General features: G+C 41.5%; 1 protein-coding gene across 5 annotated transcripts in view; it reads left to right on the forward strand.

Annotated features, from left to right (window-relative positions):
• The window catches only part of LOC129862280 (furin-like), a 269,061-nt gene that overhangs the window by 141,113 nt on the left and 112,460 nt on the right, over positions 1-15,488 (forward strand). For 3 of the 5 annotated variants that reach the window (XM_055933770.1, XM_055933773.1, XM_055933771.1), the window contains exons 3-4: positions 7,976-8,074; positions 13,797-13,901. In XM_055933770.1, the coding sequence (XP_055789745.1) occupies positions 7,976-8,074; positions 13,797-13,901 (204 nt within the window). The remainder of the gene's footprint in view (positions 1-7,975; positions 8,075-13,796; positions 13,902-15,488) is intronic. The other 2 variants (XM_055933772.1, XM_055933774.1) reach the window with 1 other exon arrangement.

Below are 15,488 nucleotides of genomic sequence, written 5' to 3' on the forward strand. Positions count from 1 at the left end.
CAAATCCACAAGACAGGGTTGAGGGAAATATAGAAGTACAGTAATCAATCCTTTGTTTTGCTTTTTACAGTAAGCCAGGTGAGGAACACTGCAGTTGATGTTTTACTGTAGTTTTTTTCTTTTTTTGTAGCTAATTATTTTTGCTTTGATTCAAAGAAACCTATGTTGTGATTTTATTGTATTTCATCAATACATTTCAGATTTTGTTCAATGATTCCACTGTGTCTGTAGTATTCTCTCTACTAGTCCTTTTACAGTGACGTATTTACGTGTAGTAGCACAATGAAACGTATCACATATTTTGTACTACAATATTTAATGATTGTATGAACAACTACACAGTGAAACTATCGGTATCTTGTGTGTGGGCAATTTAAATGAATGTTCCTATGGTATTTCATGATAAATGAGTTATTTGAACCAATGATTCTGCAAGTGCAAGGTTTCTTTAAAGATATGAATGCACAATGCAATGTTTTGAACATTGGACAGCCTGTGTTACAAGTGATGACCGTTTGGGTTTTGTGTCTAGAGTTTTGAAAAATGACCACAAGGTTCTGAAATTAGTTCCAAAGTGATTGTAAAAAACTGTATGAGTGAGATATCTCACATGTGGGGATTCGCTAGGATCACCTACTCTCGAAAGAACCTATCAAAAGTGTCTGATGGAAGCAGATGGGTAGAGTGGTGAATGAGGTCAACCCTCACCTTCCTTAAAAGGAGCCCCTCTCCCACCCTCTGGTTATTCTCAAGGATGCTTTTTTTCTTTGCACTCATGCGAGCAGGTAAATTCTGTGCGATATCAAACATAATATCAGAGAACCGCGGTTATACAAGTAACCTTAAGTTACACTACTGTTCAAAAGTTTGGGGTCACTTAGAAATGTCCTTGTTTTTGAAAGAAAAGCACATTTTTTGACCATTAAAATAACATCAAATCTATCAGAAATACAGTGTAGACATTGTTAATGTTGTAAATGACTATTGTAGCTGGAAACAGGTGATTTTTTAATGGAATATCTACATAGGCGTACAGAGGCCCATTATCAGCAACCATCACTCCTGTGTTCCAATGGCACGTTGTGTTTGCTAATCCAAGTTTATAATTTTAAAAGGCTAATTGATCATTAGAAAACCCTTTTGCAATTATGTTAGCATAGGTGAAAACTATTGTTCTGATTAAAGAAGCAATAAAACTGGCCTTCTTTAGACTAGTTGAGTATCAGCATTTGTGGGTTCGATTACAGGCTCAAAATGGCCAGAAACAAAGGCCTTTCTTCTGAAACTCGTCAGTCTATTCTTGTTCTGAGAAATGAAGGCTATTCCATGTGAAAACTTGTCAAGAAACGGAAGATCTCATACAGCGCTGTGTACTACTCACAGAACTGGCTCTAACCAGAATAGAAAGAGGAGTGGGAGGCCCCGGTACACAACTGAGCAAGAGGACAAGTACATTAGAGTGTTAGAGTGTCTAGTTTGAAAAACAGATGCCTCACAAATCCTCAACTGGCAGCTTCATTAAATAGTACCCGCAAAACACCAGTCTCAACATCAACAGTGAAGAGGCGACTCCGGGATGCTGGCCTTCTAGAAAAAGCCATATCTCAGACTGGCCAATAAAAATAAAATATTAAGATAGGCAAAAGAACACAGACACTGGACAGAGGAAGATCGATAAAAAGTCTTATGGACAGACAAGTCTAAGCTTGAGGTGTTTGGATCAGAAAGAAGAACATTCGTGAGATGCAGAAAAAATGAAAAGATGCTGGAGGAGTGCTTGACGCCATCTGTCAAGCATGGTGGAGGCAATGTGATAGTCTGGGTGTGCTTTGGTGATGGTAAAGTGGGAGATTTGTACAGGGTAAAAGGGATCTTGAAGAAGGAAGGCTATCACTCCATTTTGCAACGCCATGCCATAATTGGAGCCAATTTCCTCCTACAACAGAACAATGACCCAAAGCACAGCTCCAAACTATGCAAGAACTATTTAGGGAAGAAGCAGTCAGCTTGTATTCTGTCTATAATGGAGTGGCCAGCACAGATTTTTTTATTTAAATTTACTGTATGGTACGTAAGAAGTGCCCATCAAGCCAATACAACTTGTGGGAGGTGCTTCAGGAAGTATTGGGTGAAATCTCTTAAGATTACCTCAACAAATTGACAACTAGAATGCCAAAGGTCTGCAAGGCTATAATTACAAATAGCGGATTATTTTCCGAAAGCAAAGTTTGAAGGACACAATTATTATTTAATACAAAAATCATTATTTATAACCTTGTCAATGTCTTGACTATATTTTCTATTCATTTTGCAACTCATTTCATGTATGTTTTCATGGGAAACAATGTCATTTCTACGTGACCCCAAACTTTTGAACGGTAGTGTATCTTTCAATTATTCGTTTCGTGTCTCACATATGTCTTTGCCAACTCCCGTATCGCAAAGACATGTTCTCCGAAGCCAGTGTAGTTCCAACATCAGCAACCCTCAGACCCTCACCAAGAAGGTGCAGAAACAACCCATCGGCAAAACAACTCATTACAAAGTGAGGGGAAGCCCAATATATCGCACACACAGTCTCAGATTAATGAGATATGTTCGAAAAACAAGAGGTAAACTCCTCTGTAGGAGAGAGCCCTTCCAGGACCCTCCGAAGGCTATCACCCTTCCCATTATAAATCAATATAATATCCAGCAGGGTATTGTTGAAGAGAGAAGGGCACACACTCTTCCAAGGGTGGTAGCCCACTGAGCGAAGAGCATAACACCTTTGCCTGAGCTCTCCTACAATCCAAGAAGATTCGCACTGCGCATACTGGACAACGACGGGGAAAGGCGACAGGCAAAAAGCCATAGGCTCCAAAGTGTGACAATGGGAAAAGTTGTCCACAGTCAAAGATGGAGTTAGATACATTAACCTGAAAACCCCTGGGCAGATTCAGGGCGCAAACATTGGCTAGTAGAGTACAGTCCACACATACTGTAAGCTTAGGGACGCAATTCATCCCAAAGGTGTTTGATGGGTTTGAAGTCAGGGCTCTGTGCAGACCAGTCAAGTTCTTCCACACCGATATCGACAAACCATTTCTACATGGACCTCGCTTTGTGCACAGGGGCATTCTCATGCTGAAACAGGAAAGGGCCTTCCCCAAACTGTTGCCACAAAGTTGGATGCAAAGAATCATGTAGAATATCAGTGTATGCTGCAGTGTTAAGCTTTCTCAAATCAAATCAAATTTTATTTGTCACATACACATGGTTAGCAGATGTTAATGCGAGTGTAGCGAAATGCTTGTGCTTCTAATTCCGACAATGCAGTAATAACCAATGAGTAATCTAACTTAACAATTCCACAACTACTACCTTATACACACAAGTGTAAAGGGATAAAGAATATGTACATAAAGATATATGAATGAGTGATGGTACAGAACGGCATAGGCAAGATGCAGTAGATGGTATAGAGTACAGTATATACATATGAGATGAGTAATGTAGGGTATATAAACATAAAATGGCATAGTTTAAAGTGGCTAGTGATGATACATGTATTACATAAAGATGGCAAGATGCAGTAGATGATATAGAGTACAGTATATACATATGAGATGAGTAATGTAGGGTATGTAAACATTATATTAACCTCCACATCACCCGAGGAACAGAGGAGGAGTAGGATGAGGGTACGGCTAAAGGCTATCAAAACTGGTCGTCTAGTGCGTTGGGGACAGAGAATAAAAGAAGCATATTTCTAGGCGTGGTAGAATAGATTCAGGGCATAATGTGGAGACAGGGGTATGGTGGGGTGCGGGTACAGTGGAGGTAAACCCAGGCACCGAGTGATGATAAGAGAGGTTGCATCTCTGGACGGGCTAGTTATGCTGGGTGAGGTCACCACATGTGTGGGAGGTGGGACAAAGGAGGTATCTGAGGTATGTTGAGTGGGACTAGGGGCTCCGCAGTAAACTAAGACAATAACTATCCTAATCAACAGTGTACAAGGCATATTGACATTTGAGAGAGACATAAAGCAATCACAGGTGTTGATTGGGAGAGCTAGCTAAGGCAACAAAGGGTAAGACAACAACAGCTAATCAGCTAAGACAACAACAACAATATTTGCCATCATGACCCCACTAAAATGTCATTCAGACACAGATACACACACACACACACACTGCTCAGTGTCTCATGCAGGTCTCTGACTGCAAATACGCAAACCTGCAGAATCCTGCTGCCCCCAGAGAGCAGCTCTCTGTCCTGCTGCGTCTGCAGTTCTCTCACCTCACGCACATCCATCCTGCCTGGCCCGTCTGTCACAGCCTCCCCCGCTCTCTCTCTCTCCCTATTTATCTTTCCCTCTCTCCCTTCCTTCTATCACTCTACCCCCACCCTCTTCCCTTGTTCTCTCCCTCCCCCCATCTCTTCTCCGCACCACTAGCTGTGTGAAGGTGAGTCAGTTCCCAGTGGCATTACACTACAGAACAGAATGGAACGCTTCCACAAACAAACACATCTCTCCTGGGAATATATGCAGATGTACGGGGATGATGTCTCTCCTCCACGTCCCCTGCACATTCCCGGGTTGTTAGGGACCATGTAGTGGTGCAGCGGTCTAAGGCACTGCATCTCAATGCTAGAGATGTCACAACAGACCCTGGTTTAATTCCAGGCTGTATCACCACCTACCGTGGTTGGGAGTCCCATAGGGCGGCGCACAATTGGCCCAGTGTCGTTAGGGTTTGGCCGGGGTAGGCCGTCATCGTAAATAAGAATTTGTTCTTATCTGACTTGCCTAGTAAAATAAAAGTAGGAGGCTATGATCTGTTCCTCCCTGCCCCTGTCCTTTTTCTCTACTGTGCTGCTGTCCCCCTGTCTGTCTCTGTCTCTGTCTGTCTGTATGGTGTCCTTGACTTGTGAACAGTCAGTGATACAGAACTTTGCGAGGCTTTGGTACCATTCAGGTATTGCCAGACTAACAGCAAAGGTGGAGGTCACAGACAGAAGGTTGTGAGGAGGACAGAGGAAGGGTGTAGCGTACAGTATCTGCCTTTCCCTAGGATTAAGTTAATGGAATTGTGTAATGGACGATGGCACCAGTGTTATGAAGTATGTGTCCCAGTGGCACAGTAACTGGGGGTTGTTTTCTTAATGGATGTGTCTGCTACTGCTAATGACCTGAGATGGATGTTTTGTCTATGGAGGTGTGGTGTGTGTTTATGCATAGTGAGGACAAGTATCCTTGACTGGCTGGGTCTCTCGCTCCACTTTGCAGGTGTGAGATAGATGTATGAGTGTGTCTCTGTGTCTGCAGGTACCACAATGAATGTGTGTCGCACAACACAGGTGTTGTTTAAGCAATAAGGCATGAGAGCCCAGGGATTATCACTTCATGTTTCAGCATGATAATTCACGGCCCCATGTTGCAAGGATTTGTACACAATTCCTGGAAGCTGAAAATGTCCCAGATCTTCCATGGCCTCCATACTCACCAGACATGTCACCCATTGAGCATGTTTGGGTTGTTCTGTCTCGACAGCATGTTCCAGTTCTTGCTAATATCCAGTAACTTCGCACAACCATTGAAGAGGAGTGGGACAACATTCCACAGGCCACAATCAACAGCCTGATCAACTCTAGGCAAAGGAGATGTCACACTCCACGCCCCTACCTTTTTTAAGGTATCTGTGACCAACAGATGCATATCTGTAGTCCCAGTCATGTGAAATCCATAGATTAGGGTATGATACATGTATTTCAATTGACTGATTTCCATATATCATATATGAACATATATGAATTCAGTAAAATCTTTGAAATTGTTGCATATTGCGTTTATATTTTTGTTAAGTGAAAGTTTTATTTCATCCTTCCACCAGACGATAGAGTACGGGCTAAAGCCTGTTGTTAGTTCTGAGTAAGGGTGTGCCGAGTGGTCGGAGAAAACGACTATGGTAACGAATATGATACATTTTCTACGATTATGATCAAAATATTGATAGGGGGAAGAAAAATAAATTGGGTGCCAGCAAGCATCTTTTCTAAACCATACTGTCTTGTCTTTGAGTCAGTCATGTGTGTGGTCTAAATAGTTTGCCTGTCTGTAAAGAGAAGGGCTGGCAGTATGTTGATCCTGCCGCTCTGATTGGATGGAGTGAAGCTGTATTTCACCTTTCACTTGGTTGCCCATAATTTTACCCGATCACTTTTCCTCATGTTTTCAGTCTGATCATTTAGATAAATCACATGGTCGAGGACGTTTTCTCCCAAACTATCAATGTGCATAATATCTAACAAGTGGGACAAGGGTAGAGAAAAAGAATTACACGCTAATACACATTCTGACTGATCTGCCCGATGCAAGTTGAGGACACACACACACACCCACCTGTCCGCACGCATCTCCTAATCTGCAGGTTTTTTTGCAGTGAGAACGTGCAGGGAGGTATTTTGCCTAAATTTATTTAGGCATATTAAAACACTTAAGTTTTTTCCGATCACAAGTATCATCCGATCCAACTATCAACTCTCAATTTACTGATACAATTCCGAATACGTAAATGGCCATGTCGGCACACACCTAGTTCTGAGGTTCTGAAATTGCTGACCAAACAGGCTGGTGGTTATTTTATATTATCATGTTTTGACCCAGCCGTTCATTCTATTCATTCCAAGTTGCTATGCTGAACAAATCATTGGCATGAAGCTAGCTAGCAGAGGTTCAATGATGACGAGAGACAATAACTTCAATAAATTTAATAAATAATTTCTAAATAGGCAACAAAAACATCAGCAAATAATGATTTAATAAATAATGTATAAGTAGGCGACAATCCCCCTTAGATTGCCTCAAATTGTATTGTGTTACAAAGTCGGATTCAAATTGATTTAATTGTCATTTTCTGTCTATGAGCTACACAAAATAATCTGTAATGTATGTATTCACCCCCCTGAGTCAATACATCACGCTGATCCTCAACACCCCACAAGGTTGCATGCTCAGCCCCGTCCTGTACTCCTTGTGTGGCTACGCACGTATCCAACTCAATCATTAAGTTTGCAGACGACACAACCATGGTAGGCCTGATTACCAACAATGACAAGACTAAAGGGAGGAGGTGAGGGCCCTGGCGAAGCGGTGCCAGAAAAATAAACTCAATGTCAACAAAACAAAAGAGCTGATCATGGAGAGAGCACGCTCCTCAAATTAACGGGGCCGCAGTGGAGAGGTTGAAAAGCTTAAAGTTTCTCGGCATGCACATCACTGACAACCTGAAGTGATCCATTCACACAGGCAGTGTAACTCAACAAAATGTGAAAAACGTTCAAGGGGGTGTAGACTTTTTATAAGCACTGTTATGGAGGATAACTAGGTTAACGTTACTTTTCCTTTGCTAGCTAGCTACCTAGCCAACTAAAGCTAACACACGCTAATCATATCAAGCAGCTGAAATGACAGCAAACAATGTGCATTTTCGTTTGTTTTTTCGTTTGTTTCTATTTGCTATTCTTTGGCTATATCCATTATAGTGATCCTGATAAATGAATTCGCCTGGATCACAGAAGCTGTCAGTCTCATAACGTTCGTATGCATGGCACGGCGGAAATTTTTAAAAACTGTGGCTTTCTGTACAGGTCGGATGAGCACACAGCAAGGCTTATATTAACCCCCACTGTACCAAACCAAATACTAGGCAGGGAGCATGGGGAAATAATGTCTAGACCCTTTTTTCCAGGGGAGATTAAGTTTATGTATGCCTGGCTGGGCTGTGGGACAGTGGATGCACATTGATACATGTAATGGAACTGTTAACAGGCACTCCCTGCTATCAACCATCAGCATCCAGGATCCAAATCTAACGCGTGTGCGTGTGTATACGTGTGTACAAGTGTGCTCTAGTGCTATCGATATGTATCTTTGGTTTTCATTGGGACTGCATATCAGTGTCTTAATGTTCTTTTTCTGTGTCTGCAGGTGTTTGGGAGTTATTATCACTTCCGGCATCACACTGTGGTAAAGAGATCCCTATCAGGCCACAGGGGAACACATGTACGACTACAGAAGGAACCACAGGTAGGTTACTGTACACAGCCAATGCACCATATAGCAAGGTTTGCCAAATCTTCACTACTCAAGTGCGTGCCATGTTGCCAACATATGTTCCAAAACAAGTAAAAATGCAAAGAAGTGCCATCATGGATGACAGTTTGTCAAACTCTCTACATACCGTTCCCTATATCAACAGCTTTGCACACTTCCATCCATATGTCTCTGTTCTGAACTCCCCCCAGGTGTGTGGAGTCATAAATATGCAAATCTTCCTCCAAACAACAACAGCTGGTCTGTGTGTTTGCGTTCTCATTTTGCGGCGCGTCTTGTAAAAGCATTGTTTTTATCCAAATGTTAATGAGAAGAGGAATCCAGACATTGGCCCATCTGTTACGTGAAGACGTTCACAGCTCGAGGAGTAAGCTTCATTTAGGCAGCTGGCTGTAACTGAGCTCGGAGCTCTCTCAGCCCTAGAGAACTAGTCTTTTTTACCTCAAAGTCAGCTTGTTCAATTCAAATCCTCCAGCATAATTCTGCATCAAAACTCTACTTGTCAAGTTCAGTTCCTCTGGCATGCGCTCATTCTGCATTCTGCAGTATAGTTACAGGCAGAACTGTGTTGTTTGGATGAGGAGATGGAGGTAGGTGACCTTGTCTGCAGGGTAGCTAAACACTGGGGACATAGTTATAAAGTGTATAAAAAAAGTATGCAAGCATTTCGCTACACTCGCAATAACATCTTCTAACCATGTGTATGTGACCAATAAAATTTGATTTGAAGTGAAAACAGGTGTGCCATGAACCATCTGCAGCTAGCTGTCCCTCCTCGCCAGGGTCAAGTTCTTGAAAAGTAGTGTATGTACATCCAGCAGTTTTCCTGATGCGTAGCCCAAAAAAACAGAAGAAAAACTGATGTAGACGCTTGTTGCAATTAGAAACAGTATACAGGAGCTGTCAACAGTGCAGGTATCTATTCCTTTCTTCAGGCTTTTCTGCCCTTTTCCAGAAAGAGAGAGGAGCTTTCACCCAGGCTTAGCTATGTCAACCTAAGTGGACAGTGGACCACTAGGCTATGATAAGCTATAGAAAGCTGTGGGTGTCAGTCTAGCTGGAAGCTCAGTGAAGATTACATTCAAAAAGCAATAAGATACAGTAGGCGTTAAAGATAACTGGAGAAATAAGATCTGTGAGAAAATAATAAGATGGGGAGATCAGATGAGATAGGAAGCAATGAGAGAGGGAAATGGAGGCAGGAATCCATCTAACTTAGGGTGCTTTGGTATTTGGGTAGACATCAGTCTTACTGTACAGTGCATTCGGGAAAAGTATTCAGACTCCTTCACTTTTTCCACACTTATTCTAAACTTGATTCAATAGTTTTTTCCCCCTCATCAATCTACACACAATACCCCATAATGACAAAGCAAAAACAGGTTTTTAGAAATGTTCACAAATGTATTAAAAATAAAAAACGGAATTATCACATTTACATTCAGACATTCAGACCCTTTACTCAATACTTTGTTGAAGTGGGTATGACGGGTATGACGCTACAAGCTTAGCACACCTTTATTTGGGGGATTTATCCCATTCTTCTCTGCATGCTCTGTCAGGTTGGGTGGGGAGCGTCGCTGCACAGCTATTTTCAGGTCTCTCCAGAGATTTTGGATCGGGTTCATGTCCGGGCTCTGGTTGGGCCACTCAAGGACATTCAGAGACTTGTCCCGAAACCACTACTGCGTTGTCTTGGCTGTGTGCTTATGGACGTTGTCCTGTTGGAAGGTGAACCTTAGCCCCAATCTGAGTTCCTGAACGCTCTGGAGCAGGTTTTCATCAAGGAACTCTCTGTACTTTTCTCCGTTCATCTTTCCCTCGATCCTGACTAGTCTCCCAGTCTCTGCTGCTGAAAAACATCCCCACAGCTTCACCGTAGGGATGGTGCCAGGTTTCCTCCAGACGTGACGCTTTTCATTCAGGCTAAATAGTTCAATCTTGGTTTCATCAGACCAGAAAATCTTTGCTAGGTTAAGCCCCACCTTATCGCAGCTCACTGGTCACCATAGCAGCACCCACCCGTAGCACGCGCTCTAGCAGGTATATTTCCCTGGTCACCCCCAAAGCCAATTCCTCCTTTGGCCGCCTTTCCTTCCAGTTCTCTGCTGCCAATAAATGGAACGAATTGCAAAAGTCACTGAAGCTGACTAACTTTAAGCACCAGCAGTCAGAGCAGCTCACAGATCACTGCACCTGTACATAGCCTATCTGTAAATAGCCCATCCAACTACCTCATCCCCATACTGTTATTTTTTTTCTTCTCTCCTTTGCACCCCAGTATCTCTACTTGCACATTTCATCATCTGTACATCTATCACTCTAGTGTTTAATTGCTAAATTGTAATTATTTTGCCACTATGGCCTATTTATTGCCTTACCTCCCTTATCTTACCTCATTTGCACTCACTGTATATAGACTTTTTCTCTATTGTGTTACTGACTGTATGTTTGTTCATTCCATGTGTAACTCTGTGTTGTTGTTTGTGTCGCACTGCTTTGCTTTATCTTGGCCAGGTCGCAGTTGTAAATTATAACTTGTTCTCAACTAGCCTACCTGGTTAAATAAAGGTGAAGTAATTTGCTGACAAGGCTACGCTAGTCATAGTAATGACGGTGTGTGTGCAGTGGTGTAGGCTGATTGGTGGTGGTGCTTCCTATCACTCAGAAGTTATGTAGCAAGCTAAGGTGACAACAATGTGCCTTTATCTATATGCTAACATCGCGCAACAATGCCTAATTTATCATGACCATTACAAAGTTCTAATTGCTAAATTGCCCTATATACACTACCGTTCAAAGTTTGGGGTCACTTAGAAATGTCCTTGTTTTTTAAAGAAAAGCACATTTTTTGTCCATTAAAATAACATAAAATTGATCAGAGTAGTGTACAGTGTAGACATTGTTAATGTTGTAAATGTCTATTGTAGCTGGAAATGGCAGATTTTTTATGGAATATCTACATAGGCGTACAGAGGCCCATTATCAGCAACCATCACTCCTGTGTTCCAATGGCACGTTGTGTTAGCTAATGCAAGTTTATTATTTTAAAAGGCTAATTGATCATTAGAAAACCCTTTTGCAATTATGTTAGCACAGCTGAAAACTGTTGTGCTAATTAAAGAAGCAATAAAACTGTCCTTCTTTAGACTAGTTGAGTATCTGGAGAATCAGCATTTATGGGTTTGATTACAGGCTCAAAATGGCCAAAAACAAAGACCTTTCTTCTAAAACTCGTCAGTGTATTCTTGTTCTGAGAAATGAAGGCTATTCTATGCGAGAAATTGCCAAGAAACTGAAGATCTCGTACAACGCTGTGTACTACTCCCTTCACAGAAGAGCGCAAACTGGCTTTAACCAGATTAGAAAGAGGAGTGGGAGGCCCCGGTGCACAACTGAGCAAGAGGGCAAGTACATTAGAGTGTGTAGTTTGAGAAACAGATGCCTCACAAGTCCACAACTGGCAGCTTCATTAAATAGTACCCGCAAAACACCAATCTCAACGTCAACAGTGAAGAGGCGACTCTGTGATGCTGGCCTTCTAGGCAGAGTTACAAAGAAAAAGCCATTTCTCAGACTGGCCAATAAAAAGAAAAGATTAAGAGGGGCAAAAGAACACAGACACTGGACAGAGGATCTCTGCCTAGAAGGCCAGCATCCCGGAGTCGCCTCTTCACTGTTGACATTGAGACTGGTGTTTTGCGGGTCAATTAGTTGCTGATAATGGGCTTCTGTATGCCTATGTAGATATTCCATCAAAAAATCAGACCAAAAATGTGCTTTTCTTTCAAAAACAAGAACATTTCTAAGTGACCCCAAACTTTTGAACAGTAGTTTATATTCAGTCAATAAAAACCAATTGCCATTTGAGAGTCATTCATTGTAACCATAATGATTTGTGTTACCTGCTCGGCTCTGCCAGTGTCACTAAGATGTGATGCAAGTTTTCTGCTCCTGCTTTCCGCCTGTTTTTCACGCCCAAAAAATATATAAAACGCATAAGAAATGTCTTGCTGCGTTTTGTAAACGCAGATCTGAAAATATTCTTATTGTTATTTCTGCTCGACATCAGACTAATTTTGCGTCAGTTGCACTTCTCCACTGGGAAAAGATTTCATGAACTGGGATTCTATCATGAACTGGGATTCTACCACCAGACAGCGTGTGTAGCTACTTTTCTATGTACTTTTCTCGGTGTAAGATTAACTTCAAGCAAAACATTAGATTAGTGACCGTAAATGACTGTAACCAAACATTATTTTTTTATTTTATTTTTTATTTAATTTAACCTTTATTTAGTTAGGCAAGTCAGTTAAGAATAAATTCTTATTTGCAATGACGGCCTAAACATGACTGTAACCAAACATTCTAGATTAATGAGGAAATGGCAATGATTAACAGTAGCCTACATTTATCACTGGTTATACTTTTGATACAGTATATAGCGGGGAGCACAAATTGGCGGGAGAGTGCACATGGAGAGAGAAGAGCCTAGCGTTTTGTCGCCACACAATATTTGAAAATAAAATTGATCTCTGGTTAAAGATCAATATTTAACGTCAGTTCAAGTACTTGATTACTCATGCCCATCCCTATTTCTGGGTAACAATTAAGTACCTTACTATAATAGTTTTCCATTAAAATAGCAAAAAAAATAGCTAGAATTTTGCTAGGACTGTCTGGGAGCGGTCTGAGTGGGAAGGGGAAAACTGAAAACTAGCTGTTATTGGCAGAGAGGTTTAGAACTCTCTTTGTTATTAGTCTATTAACCAATTTACCGGCTTGTGATCGCACCAGGCAAGCCGAAACTCCTACACATGCAAACCTGCTGATTAGAAAGTCCTGTGCAGATTGTATTTTGAACCAGCAACTATCAGGATATAATAGTGTTACATTTTTTTATTTTTTTATTTTTCAGTGTTAGTTTCATCAGCTGTTGTACAGTATGATACAAAACATAGGAAAAATTATAATTTGGACTGCACTGGCCCTTTAATACAGTTGAAATGTTTTCAAATGAGATGCACTGTAATGAAAGCAACACTCGGAATAGTGGTATTATGTCTGATCTCACAAACAATGTAAAGTATGTATAAATAGGTGTAATCTAGAGGTAAGCGTATTGATTTTCAATCCAGGGGTATCCTGCTATTGACATACTTATTGAATTATGCAAGAGAACGTGACAACAACAGTAATTAATGAGGCAGTCTAGACAGCACAGGTGAGTGCAGGTAGGTTAGACAGAGGAAGTGTTTGATGGCTGTTTCCCCCCTTTGTGTTAATGTATTCATACATGCAAATATATGTTTTAATGCAAATGAGACACATATAATTTTCTTAGTTTTAACACAAAATATAAAAAATAAATACCTGATGCAATACATATTTTAGATGTGCATTCTAAGAAAGAGAAACAGAGAGCAGAGAGACGAACACACACACACACACACGTCTCAGGATTCAGATGAATCAGATTGGTCTCCTACTCTCCCTTTAGATGTTGCTGATGTAACACAGCTGGGTGGTTTGTAAAGTCTTACTGCAGCTGTAGGACCTAACCATTGGAGCGTTAGTGGCCACTTGAAAGCCACAGTAGGAGGCAGACTGTGGATAGTTGTTTCTCATGTCATGGTAATTTCATTCATTATCAGTGCTAATGTGTGTGTGTGTGTTTGTGTGTGTTCCTCTTTAGGTGCGGTGGGCGGAGCAGCAGGTGTCTAGGCGGAGGAAGAAGAGGGATGTCTACACCGAACCATCCGACCCCAAATTCCCCCAGCAGTGGTACCTGGTGAGCAAGGTAGTTGTAATGCTGGTATAAAGAATTTTGGAGACAGGCGCAGGAATACACAATAGGGGTTTTTAATACACCCAAAACAAACACGTATACAAAAACACTGGGCTGTACCCAAACAAAAGAGGATGGTAAACCTCGTTGAACACCACGGGACGATACCCGTAATACACAATATATAAAGCACACAGCATAACAGCTGCACCAACACATAGGTACTCACACCACCAACGGACATGGGAACAATAACCGACAAAGACAGAGGGAACAGAGGGCATATATATAACATACTAATCAGGGGAATGGGAACCAGGTGTGTTTAATCAGACAAGACAGTCCGGGGTTGATGTTAATGAATCCCGTTCAGTGAAGCGTAGAAAGTCGGTGACGTAGACCTCCGGAACTGGTGAACAGAATGAGCATCAGTACCGGGGGATCCGTGACAGTAGTAGTCAGATCCCCCAGAACACTGTAGCCTCTACTGTACTAAAGCCAGGAGTTAGTTTTCCCTTATGCTGAACACATTGTAGTATTTGAATTAGAACCTCTTAACACCCCTTTGACATGCCAGTATTTAAAATGTTTAAGACCGCAACATAGATACCTGTTGATATAGGGATTCTGCCTTTAAAGTGCACTTTTAAGGCAGTTCACTGCCACTTCACTGCTGTTTACCACATTCATACCTTTAAAACATAAAGACCTGCTGCCATACAGAAAAGGCAGGATGTAGTAATCGGAGTATTTCAGTGAGGAGCAGGCTTTATTTCCCCCAGTCAGTAAGCCTATTGTTGACATTTATCTGAAAGCTGGATGTGCTGCCTGCTGAGAAAACTCATCATCTGGGTATCTGTCATTTAGCTAAATGTTGTCAAAATGTTCTAAAGCGCTCTTCACTTTGTTTACTTCAACTGTCAAGGCCCAAGTTCATTTCCCATGTGTAGTGAATACATGATGGCAATGAATACATGGAAATAATACATTGTCTGCAGGAAGCGCTGGAAGGACAGTTTGCCGAAGTTGAGAGCTGATTAACGGGACTGAGACTGTTATTATAGAACGACTGATATGGATTTTTTAGGGCCGATACCGATTTTATGGGGTCAAGGAGGCCGTGATCACGGATTCTTATGAAACTAGTAATTGTAGTCATGTTCCGTGATCGGGAAAAAGTGTTTTTTATAGCTGTCAGGACACATCTCTAAATAACTCAGCTGCCAGGAAGAAAATTCGAAACAACTCAATAGGCTTATTCAGCTATCTGTCAAGAAATGGGCGTATGTAACTTCTTCTACTCTGCTCCCTTTCACATCTCTTCACATCACTCTCCATCGCTCATATCACTTGGTGCTGTTTACTGCTAATATGAGAATTAGCTCAATGGCAATGACATTTGCTACCAATCCTAAATGTGCATAATATCTAAGGAGAACAACTGTAGCAGAAATATGAAAGAACGATGCACGTTCTGTCTGAATGACTCAAATCTGCCCATATTTTGAGAAGTGAAAACGCACACACACACGCTGATCTATACAGCTTTGTTTGTCTATAAACATACTGTAAAGATTCTTAGGTAGCTAAACCTATTGC

This window comes from Salvelinus fontinalis, chromosome 9, assembly GCF_029448725.1.
Source record: "Salvelinus fontinalis isolate EN_2023a chromosome 9, ASM2944872v1, whole genome shotgun sequence".
Classification (NCBI taxonomy): domain Eukaryota; kingdom Metazoa; phylum Chordata; class Actinopteri; order Salmoniformes; family Salmonidae; genus Salvelinus; species Salvelinus fontinalis.